Source organism: Ochotona curzoniae, unplaced genomic scaffold (genome assembly GCF_017591425.1).
Source record: "Ochotona curzoniae isolate NIBS_2020 unplaced genomic scaffold, NIBS_Ocur_1.0 contig_64, whole genome shotgun sequence".
Lineage (NCBI taxonomy): Eukaryota > Metazoa > Chordata > Mammalia > Lagomorpha > Ochotonidae > Ochotona > Ochotona curzoniae.
In genome coordinates, this window is record NW_024466502.1 from 33,783,706 (window position 1) to 33,803,761 (window position 20,056).

General features: G+C 36.1%; 1 protein-coding gene across 4 annotated transcripts in view; it reads right to left on the reverse strand.

Moving 5' to 3' along the window:
• Positions 1-20,056, reverse strand: part of TDRD3 (tudor domain containing 3) — a 128,568-nt gene that overhangs the window by 29,307 nt on the left and 79,205 nt on the right. For all 4 annotated transcript variants that reach the window (XM_040991314.1, XM_040991318.1, XM_040991317.1 and 1 more), the window contains 2 exons: positions 8,604-9,442; positions 3,172-3,297 (listed from right to left, as the gene is read on the reverse strand). In XM_040991314.1, the coding sequence (XP_040847248.1) occupies positions 3,172-3,297; positions 8,604-9,442 (965 nt within the window). The remainder of the gene's footprint in view (positions 1-3,171; positions 3,298-8,603; positions 9,443-20,056) is intronic.

Here is a 20,056-nt window from a genome sequence, read left to right on the forward strand (position 1 = left end):
ATAATATGGTTTTTTCCATATGTAATTTTGTAAGTAAAACCTGAGACTCCATAATGGTTCATTTACCTTGCTAAAACAAAAGAAAACCCTACCAAAAAAAAAAAAAAAAAGAGAAGCCTCAAAATGTTCAAAGTATTCATTATTTGAAAACACAAAAATAAATTAGAGCATTTATTAGATAAATAATAAGCTGTGAGTCTCACATTAACTAATAATTTTAAAGTTCACTACAATAAAGGCATCAACATCGAACTAAATATCTTATGGCAACCAAAAGAATCACATGAAATCTAGCTAGAATAACAAAGAAATCAATGATGACATATCAAAAATTTTAATAAACCATTTGGAGAAAATAGACTAATGCATCATAATCAGAACTTACATATAGCTTGACATGAATATATATGTATTGTACAGGAGCAAAAAATTGCATCTAGATGAAATGAACAGATACATTTTAGACTAGGCAAATAATTTCTAAACCACAGAAGAAAAACATTAACACTTAAAGTATTAACTTTAATACTTAAAGTATTGACTTTTATTTCAGTTTTTACACAATGACTATTAATTACTGTGGTCACTGAATCTCTTAAAATTTCATGCTTCTTATTTAACATTTATTCTTATACCTTTCAGAAACAATAAAAGCAATGGATTAGTAAAAAGTTTTTTTGGTTTATATGCAAGCTTTTTGGTTGTTTTTACTGCAAGCTATTTTCAAAAATTTAATAATCATTGCTAATAACACTCAATAAAAGTTACAATAACATTTTATAATAAAAAATAGCAATGCATACTTGCAGTACATTAATCAAAAACTTAAAAAAACAAAACTCCATACTCAGAGCATGTATAAGTAATTGTTTCCAGACTTTCAGCCACTTTTCAGCCCTTTAAACTCTAAGTATTACTTATCCAGGAAAGTTAACCTTATTGGCACAGTGAGCATTTCCACAATTTGGTATTTTTAAAATCAATTTAAAGTGCTACAATTCCCTACTTATAAAAAGAAACAGTACTCACAGACCCCAGCACTAAACTTTTCTGTGGCTAAAAGAAGTCTGTATTAATGGCATATTTTGTGCACTGCAGTCACACAGATTGTTTGTTCAGGATCCTTTTATACATATGTGCACATGTATTTTTTTAAAAAAAAATGGAGATGAAAGAAGGAATGCTAAGCTGGTAGGTGTTGTCTTCCAATGAGATATTGCTCTCAATTAATTATTTATGGTAATATTTTCCTCAAAAATAATGTGCATGATTCAAAAAGTTTTAGGTTTATTTATGTAAAATCATAGAACATTAGCACTAATGTGATTATCTATAAGAAATAGAAAAGAAACAGTAAAATCTCCAAAACACCTAAGGATTCTATTGCAAAATATATTTTCTGCAAAATATTTCTTGCTTCAAAACACTTCAAACATCCTATATAAAAAGTTTTTATGTTGATCTCAGCAAAAGAAAATGGGTTTAAAATAGCAAAATGAACTAAAAAATTATTCACAAAAGGTAGAAATAATATGAAATGTAGTGTAATTCAGAACAGAATTCCTAAATGGCTGTGACATCCAATAGATTTATCATAGAGTTAAGTTTACGCAGACCTAAAGCCAAGATAAAGCAATGAGGACTATTAAGCAGGGAAAAAGGAAGCATGCCTAACTACAACAAAAAATTATCAGGTCAGGAGTAATCTCCTCTGACTAGAAGAGCTACAATGAAGAGTAACAAATGTGTTCATCATTATGGCCACCCTGAAAGAGCAAAAGGAGGGAGAAAAGAAATGAAGTAAGAAAAATACAATTTTCTTTAGTGGAGAAAAAACATAATGAATCCTTTACTGAGTCAACAATAAATTCTGTTTTGACTTTTTGAAGGCTATAGATAACAATTGAGAGTACACAGAATAACAAATCAGGACTCAATTTCTAGAGATATAAATTTAATAATTACTTTCACCATCAAAACTAGAGTGAAATGTGTTAATGGGAAAAGATAACAAAAATAGCCACCATGAGAATTAGAAAAGTAAAAACATGGCTACATCAAGCTTCTCCAAGAAATGAGGTATAAATCAGATATTTATGGTATTTCAGTCTTTTTGAAAAAAAAATAAAAGCAGAAAATCTCCTAACCATGTGAACCATAATATACTTAAAATAGAAAATGATAAACAATCTAAAAACTGTCTTTCTAGAATGAAAAGGCCAAAAATAAAGTCTTATTGCCCAACACATGGTTAATATCACTAAACTCTTGTTATTTATTTTGCAAGGAATGGGTAGGGGGTGTCACTGATACGATTGCAGGAAAGTTTAAAAACACCAAAACTAAAGCAAGTGACGTGAAAACAAGGTCTTCTTCTAGGATGCAAGCTACCATTTGGATGGCACACATTTTCGGATATTCAGATCTTATAGCAAAATACTACCAAGTTTGGTTTATACTGATAGGCTTATTAGCAGCTGCCCATAAATCTGGGAAAGAAGCAAGAAAACCTGTGACCTTAATTCTACTGCATGTGGTACTCTTGTTTTTACATAACTGTAATTGAAAATCCATGTAAAGTTTCACAAATTCCTGTATTAAGTGAGCCCATTATGTTCCAAATTACCTCGTCCAGGTTATCACAGTTTTGACAAATATCTGCCAACAAAAATTATCATATGATTGCTATACAGACTTATAGTTAATCTGTACATATATGTGTGTGTGAAGTAAATGCAGTGGAAATTCACATATAGTTTGAAATACCTTTCTTAATTTTACATGTAACAGAAATAACAAACAGGATACAAGTATCCAACAGAGATTTAAATTTGACACCTAATGGAAATGTTGTATTCAAATTTAAAGTAACAAACTGGGAAAGAACAAAATCTATATCAAACAAACCCATCCATCTTACACATACAAACTTCCGTCAGACATGGAAATAAGAGCACCTATTTGCAAAGCATGATACAATAAAGCAATATACAAGAAAAGAAATTCCAATACATTCATTTTTATTTTAGCTCAGGTTAATTAAATTCTTGTTAAGGGTAGCCAGTTTAAGCAAATTCCATTAGTAAGTTTCATATGACTATCACTAATGTTTAGAGCTATGCATTTTCTTCAATACAGTGTATGCCTTTGCACAGAATTTGGATCACATACCCATGCCTCTGTTTGAATGGGCTTGATATTGCTTAATAGCACCTCTTCATAGTTTCCATAATCAATGAATTTAACAACTGCTGTCATACCAGAAGAATGGAGAGCTTCAACTTCTGCTCGGTAAAACTGAGGAAGCAAAAAGTATTATGAAATGTGACAGTCAATGTTGTCTACAAAAGCAGTATTCAATAAAATATAAATTCTCTGAGATGCAATGTATATTTTTAGAAAATAACGCAACTTTGGGGGACTCTCTGAATATTACTGATTAGAAAAATCGTGCCTACTAATCAGAAATTTTTAATATAATTTATTTAAAAGCATTAAATGACAAAAATAAATGATAAAAGAAACAGTTATTGTTTTGCTCATCACAGATGACTGAGTAAGTTTGGAGTATCAAGTAAGAGATAAACACATGGCTTAAATCTACAGTTTATGGGTTTGGAAACACTCTGAGATCAGAAACTTTGATCAGTTTACCTAAAATTATCTGACTAACAACTGATGAGTATTAACATACTCACAGTAATTGCTTTATTTGATAACTACAACTTAAAAATTATACTTAAATTTAAAAATTTATCTGAACTCTTTTTATCTTTCTCTGTAACTCTGCCTTTCAAGCAAATAACTAATATTAAAAAAAAAAAACCTTTACCTAACGTAGAATGTACTATTGTGAAATTGTCATGATTTGCTACTTCATAAGCTGAGGATGAGCTTCCTGCAGTAAAGGAATGTTAAAAGTGAGTTAAAGAATGAGATGACATGAGAAAATTTATGACATGAAGATGAGTGCAGGAGATCAAACGGAGTTTGAAATCAATTATGATGTGATTTAAGGTGCAACCAACAATAAATTTAACAAGGTAAGAAAACAAAGGAGATGGCACAGAGTTCTCATGCACACTAGAGTCTGTGTCCTATTTTAACTGGGGAAAACATTCCTAAAACAGTAGGACCACAGCAGTGACATAGTCAATGAAAAAATTAAGAATAATGAAGTTTAAGGCCATGAAACCAATGTGGAGGTTGTTAGAATACTCTAGTTTAGAAGAGTACATAGTGGCAAGCATGGGAACCAGAGTAGGGGGCAGGCCTGATATGGGTTATGGGAAGTTGCCCGAACAAGGCTGCAGCTCCCACTGGTTTGTGTGAGGGCCAAGTATGATGTGGGCAGAATCAGGCTGAACTGCAACAACCATTGGTTCGCGTGGAAGACAGAGCTGGAAACAGAACTGACCCAGCAATTGCAACGACCAGTATGTGCATAAGTTGACTGGGTCAACGGATGTGCCAAACCCTGTACTGGCAAGCACATACAAGAATCAGGTCTGGGATCACCTCAGACAAAATTTCTTTTAGATCTCTCTAACTGAACTGTTGATCTTAGAACCCCAACCATGAAGAGACTATGTCAGCCAGTGGATTCTGAATAGATTTCATTGTGACTGGAACAGTGAGATTGGCAGCAATTCAGAATTGTTGAACTATCTAAACTGAGTAGGACCCTCAGAGCATGTCCCACATTGGGGACCTGGGATGGGTGGGAGGTTGTATGGGGTTTCTCCCTTTGTTTCTCCCCTGACCCCAGATGCACGGGGTAAAAATGAGGATATTAGTGTGCAAACAATGGTCTTACCCACTTTCCTGTAGCCCTTGACCCTTTGTACCCTAATCAACTATGTAAGATGATTTAAAAAAAAAAAAGAGAGATAAACTACCCCAATTTTCTTTCTAGAGATAAGATACTGTGAACAATTTCTAAAACAATGGATTGTACTAACTCATTATCTTCAAAACATACTGTAAAATAATGAATAAATGCACTACACATCTTTATTCCCAAAATACAGTAGGTAGGACTCCACTATTTTTAATTAAACTTTTATATTACATTACTGCATTTTTCTTTTTCTATACTTGCCATGCCAGAATACATTTATATGTCAGAAAATTAATCTTGCAGTGGTGAAATGAATGATTATGCCATTGTAATAACTTGAGGACAAGTAACGGGAGCAGAATATAGGGAGGGAGGAGGGGGAAGGGAGGGTTGTTCCCCAGTGCTTAAAAACTGCATCATGGAAGATAAATAATAAATCTTTAAAGAAGGTAGTCAATTCCTTCTCTTAAATTTCTACACTGGTCTCTGTCCAGAAAACTGAAACATATCCTATTCTTGGCAAAACATTTAAAAGCTAACCCATACGTTAGGTAGCACCACAAGATAAATTATTTCATCTCTTTCAGAGTGTTTATATAATTCCCAAAGTTTAATACTCCTACCTATTTTGAGTCCAGGTTCTCAAACTAATCCAAAACTACATACCAATTCAAATCAAAGTAGTATGTTAGAAAGTAGTCATGTTAGAAAGTCATCCAATTGATCTAAGAATGCTCTATTTTTTTTAAAAGATTTATTTATTTTTATTGGAAAGACAGATACACAGAGAGGAGGAGAGACAAAAAGGAAGATCTTCCGTCCAATGATTCACTCCCCAAAGGACCGCAATAGCCAATGCTGCTCCGATCCAAAGCCAGGAGCCAGGAACCTCCTCCAGGCCTCCCACATGTGGGTGCAGGGTCCCAAGGCTTTGGGCCGTCCTCGACTGCTTTCCCAGGCCACAGGCAGGGAGCTGGATGGGAAGTGGTGCTGCCAGGATTAGAACCAGCGCCCATATGGGATCCCAGCACATTCAGGGCAAGGACTTTGGCCACTAGTCCACGCCGCCAGGCCTGATCTAATAATACTCTAATATCTCAAACATTTTAGGAATTGTTATGCAGTCTTCTAGATACTTCATGGTACCACTGTTAAAATATTAAGTAAAGATGACAGATGATTTCAAACTATTGATTTTTATAGGCAATTGCAAATACAATTAAAGTTGTATTAGGAATTGGTTTTTTAAGATTTATTTATTCCTACTGCAATGGCAGATTTAGAGAGGAGAGACGGGGGAGAATGGGCAGGGGGTAAGATCTTACATCACTAGTTTACTCTCCAAATAACTGCAACAGCGGAGCTGAGTCAATCCAAAGCCAGGGGCCAGGAGCTTCTTTGGGGTCACTCAGGTGGGTGCAGGATGCCAAGGTTTTGACATCCTTCTTTGCTTTCCCAGGCCATAAGAAGGGAGCTTGATAGGAAATGGAGCAGTGGGGGACATGAATCAACACCCACATGGGATACTGGCACTTGCAGATGGAAGATTAGCCAATTGAGCCACTGTGCCAGCCACAGCAATCTTATTAATAACGTATTTGGAGGCCTGTGGGCAAGGGCACAGCCTGAGCTATTTGATATATGTTAAGCACCAGGCTTTTAGCAGCCACTCAATTATGGTGAATTCTCAATTAATATTTGCTGAATTAACTGGTCTTAAGTCGAATTATCTGAATACCTGGTGGGCCTGTTACTCTTTATTGTTTCTTTGCTTACATTCAGTCATTCAAATTCTATAATTATCATCTTTAGTCACAGCTCATTATTTTTTATAAGATGCCATGCACTGCAGAAAGAAAAGTGAAGATGTTATTTTTTGCCAAAACAGGATTATATTTTCTTCTGGCAAACAAGCACAGTACAAGGACATATCCTACTGAATTCTGAGCATTTGTTACGATTTTAGCATTTTAGCATTTGTAACTATCTTAGTTTTGCATTTCGTACTCAGGGCACCACTTTATGTTTGGCCCAAGTCATTCACTTGACCTTTATAACAGTATGAACCTTGAATTCTAATCTCATTTTATTTTCTGTTGCTATAAGGGTCATCAAGAACTCCATACTGTGCAACAAGAATAACATTCCTTGATCCTCATCACTGTCATTTTTCACAGAAGCAGACAGTGTTCATTCCCTGCAAAGTAGATATTGTTGGCTCAATAAACAATGACCACCAACTACTTCACTTTTCACTGTCTCTACAATGATGGCAAAATAGCTAAGTAGACCATTATCTCCCCTTAACCAAACCAAAACATTTTTGAATTTGGGAAACAGTCTCAGTTAAGAGACTAAGAGTCTAGATAATAAAGAAAAAACAGTATCCGCATCTCACCTCCCTTACATCTAATTTTATTACCTTTCTAATAGCTCCAAGCACATTTGCACTCTTTTATTTTCCTATTGAAGAATCCCGTTGGGCCTGGCACTGTAGCCTAGAGGCTTAAGTTTTTGTGGTACACATGCCAAGATTACATATGGGTGCTTGTTAGTGTCCCAGTGACCCTGCTTCCCATCCAGCTCCCTGCTTGTGGCCTACGAAAGCAGTGGAGGATGGCCCAAAGCTTTGGAACCCTGCACCCACATGGAAGACCAAGAAGAAGCTCCTGGCTACTTGGCTTAGAATTGGCACAGTCAATTGTTGTGGCCACTTGGGGAGTGAATCAGAAGGATTTGGCTTTCTAATAAAACTAAATGAATCTTAAAAAAAATTTTTTTTAAAGGAAGAAACTCCTCCATATGTAACCATATCAGAGGTAGCACTTAATTATGGAACCTCTATTCTATTCTATGGGAAAAGAACTACAGAAGAAAACCAAACATAATTCTGCCCTTAAAAAACTAAATATCATGGCAGGGAATGAGATTATCAGTTCAAAAATGAGTATTCAAAATATTTACAAAGTGTGATGGGTTCTAAAAAGTGAAGTTTCTGAGTGAGAAAGAAAATAATTTAGGAGGAAGGAAGGTCAAAGAACACTTCTTCTCAGGGGTGAAGTTTGAGCCAAACAGTTGTAAACAAAACCAGAAGAGCATGTTACAAAGAAGGGAAAGCACAGCCCAAGGCCTTGGCTCTGAGGGCTGGAGGATCTCTCCCCATTCCTGCTCTCGCTGTGTGGGTCTTGTACATCTTGGCCAGGCTTTGGCTTCATGCTTTCATGTGGCTGTCCCTCCTCCCACAACTACTTTCTCTCCTTTTAGCCACCAAATAATATAGAATTAAAGGATGTTCTCATTATTTAAAGTTAATAATATATATGCTCTTATTTTTAAATGTAAGTTGAATGTGTGTATTTTCTGTGAATGAGATTCAGAGAATTTCATTTTATTCCACTCATTGATATTCTTCCTTATGACAGTATGATTTTATTAGAGGCAAAAGTAAATATTTATAATTTAGCTGATAAGTGAAATAAAGTTCCATTTCACTTAACCACTGTCTTAATACTCTGATACGTAAATTAAACCCAAACCTAGTCAAAACAAAATTTATATGCAGATCCTGCTCACGTACTCATAAGAAACATAAAATATTTTTCCTTGTGTTTTATAAATCACATATCTGGAAATCAATTCAAAGGCATTAAACAAGTACAACTGTACACAAAATTCATGGTCCAAAATTACAGACTTTCTAAAGTCCCACCAGAATATTGCATTTAGTAATAATTAGTGCATAATAATTTTACAAAACACATACCTTGTTGTCTTCCCAATAAAGAGCAAAACATTCATCTCCAGGTTTCCACATTTTCGCATACTCCATAGGAATAGATGATTCTAGTACTTTTTCTGGCTTAATTGGTCCAGATCTTCTTTTGGGCCCACTATTGTAAAATATTTTATCATCATAGTGTACAGTTGCAATGGGTCCTGCTGGCTTAATAGGTCCTACTCTTCTTCCTGATAGTGGCATTTCTGTCTCTCCATTTGGAACACCAATGAAACTATTACTTCGGCCAGGATTCTGGTAATCAGCAGCTACATTAAATTGCTTTTCAATTTTTACACCACTGAAGGCTTCATTATTAATTGTTCGTGATTTCCTGTCATAAAAATGGTCAGAATTAGCTGTTTGGTTTTCCCTTTTTCCACGTTTTTGATTGTTACAATCTACAGATTCTGGCGGAAGTGGATTATCTTTAGCTTCCACATATGGTGGACCTTTTACCGATCTGCTTTGCATGGAGTTCTCTCTCTTTTTAAAAGCACCATCACTGTGTGGAGTATTTAAAGGATATGAAGTATCTTTAGTTCTGTCAAATCTAGAATATGGCCTATCACATTTGATTCTGTCTTCAGCCCATACTTCAGATCCTGAAGAAGTACTTGGTCTTTCAGAACCTCTATTTCTAGGCAAACTACTTTCTAACGATGACTTTAAATTTTGAGTGTCTCTTTGAAAACGAGGAGGTTTTTCATTTCTTGGCAGCCTGGTGTCATTTCGTAGAAGATGTCTTGGTTGATTATTATCTTTTACTCCATTCTGCTCATTATTTGATAATCTGTGTTGTCCCTGATGAAGCTGTGATTTAGGTTCTGAAAGGTAAAAGTATATAATATGCATATCAAAATTAAGGTTATATTAGTGCTTCATTATTTTTAATTGCCTAAAACTATTGTACTAATAAGAAATTGCTGGGACCCAGCGCGTAGCCTAGTGGCTAAACACCTCACCTGGTATGTGCTAGGATCCCATATGGGCGCCGGTTCTAATCCCGGCAGCTCCATGTAAGCAATCGAGGATGGCCCAAAGCCTTGGAACCTTGCACCCAAGTGGGAGACCCAGAAGAGGCTCCAAGTTCTTGGCTTCGGGTTGGCTCAGCTTCAGCCACTGCGGCCACTTGGGGAATGAATCAAGTGACAGAAGATTTTGCGCTCTCTCTTTCCTCCTCTCTGTACATCTGCCTTTCCAATAACAATAAAGAAATTATCCAACTACTACTATTTTAATATCTTCCTCCATTTTCCCATTTCATTATCTTAATCCTCTGTTTCCATGGAGTCCTGCATTTCTAATATTGTTTTCCTGTTGTCCTCATTAGTGAATTACAGAAATGACATGAACCACAAAAAAGGAATAGATAATCAAAAGACATTCATTTTTGTTACTGAAAATCCACATTCTTATACCACAGCTATGTAGTATGCCACTCTGGTAGTCTATTTCTTGAAACACTAATGAAAGAGAACTGCAAAATGATAACCCAGCAGATGCAGCCAGGAAACTGTACAATATCTGTGCTTCTAAATATCACTCTAATTTAGAAACGTGAAGTCATCATTATCATCAACATTCTAGCCTTTGCAAAACTGATTCTCCTGAGATCTGAGTTTACCTTCGTTTCTGCAGCAAATGTTAACCTTTGCTTTTTATAGTGATCTTGTTTTAAAGCTTCACCACTCTGAAGAGAACTTAAAGGAAATGAAGTATCACTAGTTCTGTCATATCAAGAATATGATCTATCTGATAGCTCACCACAAAAACAAGTGAACTTTGTTCATTTATCAAAGTAATTAACTGATAGCAGGCACTGCTTAAAAATGTAGAATAAAAATAAATACATAAATAAAAATAACACTAGAACTGCAAATAACTTGAAATTAAACCACTAATAGTAAATATGAAGGTATTCTTATAAGTTTGTGGAAAATAGAATAGAAACATAAATTTGTTTTGGTTAGAAAAAAAAAGGCAATCCATACAGGGGCTCCAGAATAAATTTTTCACTTCATTTTTCCACAAACCTTGTGAAGAGCTCTTGTATGTGTTAGTAGGTAATTTCTAGTGGGCACATATTTCATAATTTTCATTGTACTTCAATGTATATTATATAATTTGACACATAATTTATGAACAGTGTCATATATATTTGTCATGTCCTATATGATAATCAACATGCATGTCATAATTATAATAATTTCCTGAGGATCACAACATTTCCAAAGAGCAGCACAACTGATATTTTTTTCTTTAATATATTTTTATTTTGAATTTTGAATTATGTGGTACAATTTCCTACGGGCTGGGTTTCCCCCGCAAACTCCTACCCCCTGACAGATTTTCCCCATTTTACTACAATGGTGTAGTCCTTCATAAGGAATCATAATTCTATCAGTCTCTTATTTAAGTGTACCTCGACATTGTTGGTACAGACAACATTTCCAAAGAAGAGCACAATTGACATTTTCAGTGATTCCCATTCAGTGGGACTATCAAACCTATCAAAACTAAAAGCAAAACTATATTAAATAGTTTAGAACAAAAGTAATACAGAGATGTTTAAAGGTTCTAACAAAAAAAAATGTCATAAAGATCAAGACCCAAAAAGGTAACATAAAGGAAATCATATCAGAAGAGAACCACTTCAAGCTGTAAGCTAGAAGCCAGTTGAATAGGTTTCAATTATCTTGAAAAGACAAACTCAGTTTCTAGGTAGAATTTAGTATGTTATCATTTTACTTCTCATTCCTAACAAAAAATAGTTTTCCCATACAAACCAAAACAATTTCAAGAGAAACTTTTCACCATAATATCTACCTTAAACACATAAAATAAGGGTCTTTTTTTTTTTTTTACAACTGTAGCCAATATTAAATTACTCTGAAGAGAGAAGAAAAATGTTCACTTTAGTTTTTGCTGGCATTGTTTACTGTCTAGGAGTAACATTTCAGGAAAGCTAGTACAGCAGGATCATAAACAGAATGTAAAGAACACTTTCAGCAGAAAGCACATACTGCCATTTGTTCCAAACATTACTGAAAATAAAAACAATACTGTTTTTTGTTGATTAACCACTCTATGTTAAGTACCCCACACTAGTACTTTATGTACATTATCAATAGTGCCTACTGCTAGTTCAGGATAGGAATGCTACAAGGCTTACTTAACAGAAAGATAGGATCCCTCACATAACAAACTAAAGAAACTTTCCAATTTATAAAATAAAACTTAAGGGGCTCAGTGGAGTAGCCTTATGTCTAAAGTCCTTGCCTTGCAAGCACCAGGATCCCTTAAGGGTGCCAGTTCTAATCCCGGTGACGCTGCTTCCCATCCAGCTCCCAGCTTGTGACCTGGGAAAGCAGTCGAGGACAGCCCAAAGCTTTGGGACCCTGCACCCCCATGGGGGACTCAGAGGAAGCTCCTGGCTGTGGGTCTGCAGATCTGCTCGGCTCCAGCTGTTGCAGCCACTTGGGGAGTGAATTAGTGGACAGATCTTCCTCTGTCTCTCCTCTTTGTATATCTGACTTTCCAACAAAAATAAATAAATTTGAAAATAAATAAATAAATAAAAATCAAGGTAATTTTAGCTTAGTGGGAATAAATATTTAAATAAGCTTCAAGACCTGTTGTATTTAGAGGCCAGCATCATGGCAAAGTGCGTAAAGTCATAGCCTGCAATGCTGATATTCCATATGGACACCAGTTCCTCAACTGCTCCACTTTCAAGCCTGCAGTCACCTATTGGCCTGCAAAGAGCACTGAAGGTGGTCCAAGTGTTTGGGCTCTACCACTCATGTGCAAAGAGCCAGATCTGAAGCTCCTGGCTAGTCTTCAGCCTGTCCTAGCCATTAGAGGAGTGAACTAGCAGATGAAAGATCTGTGTGTCTCTCCTTCTCCCCGTGTGCCCATCCTGTCACTTCAATTTTTTAAAATAAATAAATAATAATGTTAGAAAGAAAAAAGGACTTGCTATATTTAGAGTTCAAGGCAGGTCAGGAAAAAAAGTGATCAACAGTAAGCATACCAGGGCCCGGCGCGGTGGCGCAAGTGGTTAAAGGTCCTCGCCTTGCACGCCCGGGATCCTATATGGGCGCCGGTTCTAATCCCGGCAGCCCCGCTTCCCTTCCAGCTCCCTGCCTGTGGCCTGGGAAAGCAGTCGAGGACGGCCCAAAGCTTTGGGACCCTGCACCCGCGTGGGAGACCCAGAAGAGGCTCCTGGCTTCGGATCGGCATAGTATCGGCCTGTTGCGCTCACTTGGGGAGTGAATCATCGGACGGAAGATCTTCCTCTCTGTCTCTCCTCTCTGTATATCCGCCTTTCTAATGAAAAAAATAATAAAAATAAATCTTAAAAAAAAAAAAAAAACAGTAAGCATACCAAACTACCAAGAATAGAGGCTAAATAAACAAAAACAAAACAAATCGAGTGAAATAAACAAAAACAAATGAGTGAAAGATTTCTACTCTACAGTTAGGATTAAGGGGTGATTTGAATCCGTGGAACTATATTGCAAACTAATGCTAATATGAAATTATCAATTTTCTTCCTTTGGTTCCACAACCAAGATACTTGTAGAATTTATGTACACTCATACCACTTATTACTAATGCTAAGAATCTTCTATTCATATACTCAAAATTATTTTCATTAAATAAAAAAGCTTAGGGACCAACAGTAAAAAAGAAAAAATCCATTTATGTCCTATATTATTATTTTTAGTTACTGACCTTGTGTACATTAGACTACAGAATAAAACAAGTGATTTTATTAAGAATAAATACACTTTATTTTCTACTATGTTGAGATAACACACTGATAGCAAAACCAATAAAGGAAATTAATAATTTAAGAAGATTTCTTAATTTGTTAAATGTACTCAAGAAGGAAAAAAATAACATTCTGCTTTTCAAAGAACAAACATTTCTTATATATCCATTATATTCCAAAATGAAATCACAGTAAAAAGGTAATTACTTAATGAAGTCAGATTTAAAGCAAGTATTCTGAAATAGAGGTAACCTACTTAATAACAGAATATGCTCAAATACTAGGATATGACAAAAGTGACTTCATTAATTAATTAAAATTATTTGTATTGATTGGTTTTTTTTCTTGAAAAGCAGAGAAAAAGAAAGGGACAGACAGACAGTAAAAGATCTTTCATCCATTCCTCCAATATCTGATCCTCCAAACCCAGATGACACAGAAATTTGAAAACTGAACTGGTGTCTGAAAGAATTCCCTACATGTCTGTCTGTTTCTGCCTTCAAAATAAAAGAAAATGATTTTTTAAAAATGCCACTGCCATCTAAAAATAAAATGCATCTTCTTTTTATTTTCTAAATAACCCAAAGCAAAGCAACAGAAAAATGGAAATATTCCATTTTAAGCACCATAAAAAAGAGAAGAAACTAAAAATCATAGAAAAACTTACTACAAAGTAGACAAAACAGTAAAACCTACATGATAATAATAAAAGAATATTGCATAACTTTTGTGTGATTTGAGATAATGTTTTTAATAATCAGATTATGAATTTCAAAAAAGTTTAGAATTGATTATAATGTTACTTCACCATTTGAAATGAATGAATGAACACTATTTGCAGAATATCCAATTTTCTATCAGAAGTGGTCCCTACATTTTATAGTAGAAAAAAGATAAATGAAGATAAATGTTTATTACTACTGTCACTTTATTCTGAGATAGCTGCCTGAAGTTAATATTTAAGACCATATTATGAACATTTTGTCTACCATTACTTATGTATTCCTACATTATCATCCTTACTGTACAAAAGTTGAAATAAAGAAATGTACTTCATGTAAGGGCTCCTTCTAGAAAACATTGAACCAGATTTAAACTGAAAATCTAACTAAAGCTAAAAAAAGTTTACCCAAAGAAAACAAAACATAAAGAAACTAAAAGTATGTTCTGCTTTTGTTCATTTTTGGTGAGACGAAGAAACCACAAATACTCTTTTACAACCCCTAACACACTGAAAAATAAATATTTATACTAGTACTACCAGAATCTTGAGTAAAAAAATTATAACTTCTGTTAAGAAAAAATGAAGACTAACATATACTGACATGTGAAATGGTATTCAGAAAACCCACAAACTACACATGCATAGGGTACATCTTTCTCGAGGGACCACATAGGGTTATATCATAGTTTTTTTGATTACAAGTTCTGCATTCTTATGCAAAATATAATTTAACTTTTCAGAGCTTCATCTATATAACACAGGGCTAATAAAAGAATATACTTCAGGGGGACTGACTAAATTAAAACATTAAATTCTAAAAACAATACCTGACTAACAAGCATTTGATGATTGTTATCTGTCATTATTATGGTGATTATTAGTATTGCAATTATACAATCAAATTTAACTAATGACAACAGAAAAAGTAATCAATGACGTTGAGATTCAGGTAGTTTCCTATTTACATATTTCCCCTATTCCCAATCTCTAACTTCAGTTAAGACCATTAATCTGATTCAGTTTGCTTTTGAAAATTTGCCTTTTTAATTGTTTGCTTTCTTACAGAAAAAAGGGCATGAAAAATGATTTAATAGGGGTTGGCATGATGGCATAAAAGGTTAAACTTCACATTGCAGGGCTGGAGATCAAAAGGATGCTATAATCAAGCCCCAGCTGCTCCAAATTCATTCTGTCTTTCTACTAATGTGTATGGGAAAGCAGTGAAAGCTGGCCCAAGTCTTTGCGAAACCCAGAGGAAGTTTCAGGCTCTTGGGTTTGGAACGGCCTTGCACCAGCTGTTGCAGCCATTAGGGGAGTAAAACAGTGTACAAAGTTTCTCTCTCTGATTCACTCCCCAAGGGGCCAGAAAGGCCGAAGCTGAGCCAATTTGAAGCCAGGAGCCCAGAGCTTCTTCTGGGTCTCCCACACAGGTGCAGGGTCCCAAGACTTTGAGGCCATCCTGGACTGCTTTCCCAGGCCACAAGTAGGGAGCTGGATGGGAAGTGGAGCAGCTGGGATATAAACCAAGGCCCATATGGGACCCTGGCAGTTGCAAGGCAAGGATTTAGCGACTGAGCCATCACACCGGGTCCTCAATCTTTGTCTGGTATATTTCCTAGAGTACAGTGTGACATGTTATTACATTTATTCTAAATCTAATGACTAAACAGTGCAGCTGGCACTTGTTTTTAAATATTAAAACAATAATGGCACATGCCTCTGACATACAATGTGATGTTCCAATATCTGTATTGCACAATCTATACTGATCAAATCAGGGCATTCAACACTGTCATCACTAAATGTGAGCTTCTCCTTCCCAAACATTCATACAATACGCCAAAGGTCATTCTTAATTATACCCTCCCTAATGCATTACAAAGAAAAGGATAATTTCAGAATCACTACATAGCAACCAAGGTAGAGGTATAGTTAGTCTTGTTTGCGCTATTTTCTTTAGAGTTTTGACACTAGAATCAGGCAAATAGGCAGGTGGCATTCAGTTAATACTGGCTGAGAGAAAAAATTACTGACAATAGTCAAAATGGAAAAGGCTTCCATGTTTAAAATTCCTGCTTATTTGATATTGTCTCCTGGGGTTAGCCAAAGACAAAACACTGAGATAGAAAATGTACTTCTATTTTGCCTACTGTAAGACAGAAGTCTGTATCAAAGCACACTGAGTTCAAATGACTATAAAAAATATCTGCACAACACACAAAAGGAAATTCTATAGAAAACAATCTCTTGATTTGCTTTAGAGAACTCTGTTTAAGAACAAATAAATTGCTTCTTGAACTTACTACTAATATATTTTTGATAAAGTCACAAAGAACCCCAATTTCCTCACCCAAAAATGTCGATAAGGATATCCCTAGGATTATAATATAAGTAATTTTCAAAATGTATGCAGCAATTTAGGGACATAAGATGGCTGAATACGGTGTAGCCACACTAACCTCAGCTGCTCTAGGATAGGAAAAGAACCAAGGAAGAACCACTACTCCAACAGCCTGACTGATGAATATTTTATCTAAAAAGTTTGAAAAAAAAAAAAAGAACAAAAGAACAAAGAAGATTTTGTGGAGCCAAAAGAGTAAAAACAAACACTGCTTCAGCCAAGTCACGAATACAGCACTGTCAACTACCAGTGGCAAGATGCTATCATACCACTGTATGGAAAGAAAGTTCCATGTTGCCACTCACAGTTTTAGCTGAGAAGGAATCCCACAGCCACCAGCAAACTTTTTCTTCAGCCTGGGAGTTAACTTGAACCAGAGCAGCTGTGAGGCTTGGATCAGGAACACTGCCTTGATTCCTTCCCATCCCTTAATACTCTGGAATGCCACAACGGGCAGTGCTCATTTGATCTGCTCCTAATCAGTATGAGAATCAACATCAGGCGGAGAATAAAGTATCCATAACACAGGTGATACTGCCTGAGGACTTTGGGAGACTTTTGAGTCTGGCCTGGAATGTAATGGTGGCACAGGGGTGGAGGTTAGTGCACCAATCTGAACCTGTGAGTTGAGGGTACAATGCTGGCTTCCCACAATCAGAGAACAGAGGACCCCAAGTGAGTAACAGGGGAAAAGTTCCATCTTCATAGCAATAGGCAGCTGGCTCTGGGAATGCCTTGGCTTTCTCCATAAATGGCACAGCTAAATGGCGCAGCCTTGGGGTGGGGGCAGGGAGTATGCTAAAATTGGATTTCCTGCTCCCTGTCACTGTGAAAGCCTGTTGGCTATGACAGTGGGAATTACGTGAGTTCACAATTAAGCATGGAGTATGGCCTGGTTTCTAGGCTATCACTGTGATATGTCTGGCCTCAGAAGCTCAGTTTTCTGATAGCTTGGGGTGGGTCACTGTAGAGGATTCTGTGTTCACATATCCTTTATGTGTTTCTAGAGAATGTCTAGGAAGTTCCCCCTGTGGTCTCTCCAAGAGCAGTGATCATCTAGGGTTAGGGTTAGGCTTAAGGTTAACATTCAGGGTTAGACTTAGGGTAAGGGTTGGGTTTAGCCTTAGCCTTAGGGTTAGGTTTAGGGATAGGGTTAGGTGATCACAATGGTTTAGATCATACCTTTCCTGCAGCTGACAATAATAGAGGAAAGCTACCAAATTCAGCATATAATAGCATATTCAATTTATAAATGATTGTGGAAATTAAAACTTTCCAAATGCAATGTGGTTGTCACCATGGACTCTTTCAGGACATCTGAGTACCGATCAACTTGAGACGCTGCACCTGTGTTGGAGACCCCAAAGAAGCTCCTGGCTCTTGGCTTCAGATCGGCTCACCTCTGGCCTTTGCAGCCGCTTAGGGAGTAAATCAGTGGATGGAAGATCTTCCTTCTTTCTCTCCTACTCTCTGTATATCTGACTTTACAATAAAAATAAATAAATCTTCAAAAAATTTTTAAAAATCTAATCTATATAAGTAAAACCAACATTTTGAGATTTGATCACAGCCTTTGTTTACAATCTTGAAAAAGTGGTTTTTTTTCTTCTAGCTGTTTGTGAAATTTTTTTTAAAGATTTATCTATTTTTTATTACAAAGTCAGATACACAGAGAGGAGGAGAAACAGAGGGGAAGACCTTCCGTCCGATGATTCAGTCCCCACGTGAGCTACAACGGCCGGTGCTGCTCCGATCCGAAGCCAGGAAACCAGGAACTTCTTCTGGGTCTCCCACACGGATGCAGGGCCCCAAAGCTTTGGGCCATCCTCGACTGCTTTCCCAGGCCACAAGGAGGGAGCTGGATGGGAAGTGGAGCAGCCGGGATCAGAACCGGCGCCCGTATGGGATCCCAGCACGTTCAAAGTGAGGACTTTAGCTGCTAGGCCATGCTGCCGGGCCCTGTTTGTGAATTTTTAAAAATCTAATGCAGTATAAAGCCTGTCACAAAGAACTGAATTGAAAATATAACATTATAAAAATTAAGAAGAAAGAAAGAAGGAGGAGGGTGAACAGAGTAGGAAGTAACACTGTACTCTAAATCTGTATTATGAAATACATGGAATTTGCTCACCTTATATAGTTAAAAAAATTTTAAAGATAAAACACAAAAATATATGCAAAAAGCTGCTCTCTCATGGATCCACATAGCAACTTTGGCATCAGGCTGATAACTGAAAAGAAATCCCAGTCCTGTTGGAAAATTGAGATGATGCTACTTCCTTCTTCACTCCGTTACTCCTCAGTTCTGAGCAGTCACCATGGAGGATGCCAGCACTGTCCTAGTCACTATATATGCAAAAGCAGGCCAGACTCATTCCCTTTCATGCTGTGGTATTTTTATCTTAATGGAAAGGTGCAAATAAAAAAATAATAAGCAGAACAAACAATGTGGCTTATAACTGATAAAATCTACAAAGGACAAAAAGAGTTGCAACAATAGAACTGGGAGACAGGGTACATCGCTTTGGGAGAAATTTTTTTTCTGAAAAGCAGTTTAAGTTGAGCCCTAAGGAATGAGAAGTAACACAATGCAAACAGGAAAGAGAAGTCCACACCAAGGGAAGCCACACACAGCAGTCTGTGCGAGAAAACTGTTTCATAAAAGCAAATTCTAAGTAAAACTGTAATCACCATTAATGATTAATTTGGAAGCAGAAAATACTGTATATTCCAACAGTGCAAAATTGATGTTGACCATGCCAAATAAAGAACCCCAATTGCAGAAAAATTTATCGTACAGAATTGATGTCACTCTTAATCTGACATGGCACTTTTTTCAGTATTTATTCAGAAAATTGCCTTTCCATTCTCATTACATTCTTTTATAGCTATGGCACAAGTTAAAATGAAGACCAAGTTCAAAATAAACATCTGTAATATTCAATGTTAACAAAACTAATATTTTAGTGTCTTGGTCTTCTTTAAAAAAAAGAATAAAAACTCAATTGAAAACATACGCTGGAATAAACAAAAGAACACTAATTCTATACAAGAACAAATCATGAGAGCTCTAAGAAATGGCAACACACAGCAAAAATAGAACCATAGAGATGCCCCTGTCTTGCCCTGCCACACTCAAAATGCAAAGTCCAAGTTTGTAAGCACTGCCCTCTACACATACACAAAATTAGTGCTTACGAAGTTCCTCTTATAGTTGGAAAAAAAATGAACTTGCCTCAGCATATAATGATAATAACATCTCCTTCTGATAGAGATAATAAAACTGAAGTGGTTTGACCAAGACTACTCCAGACTGGGCACTAACTGAGCAGATTCCAGTACCCACTCTGAATTCACACACACATCTCTGCGACAAAGCTACCTTTAGGTTAGTAACATTCAATCACTGATGACTCTTGGTTGTTTCCAGTATTTACTCATGGAATGCAGCATTATTCCATAAACATTGATGGGAGTAAAAATAAAACAAATTTAAAAACTTCTTAAGCAAACCTATCCCTTAAATAAAAACACAT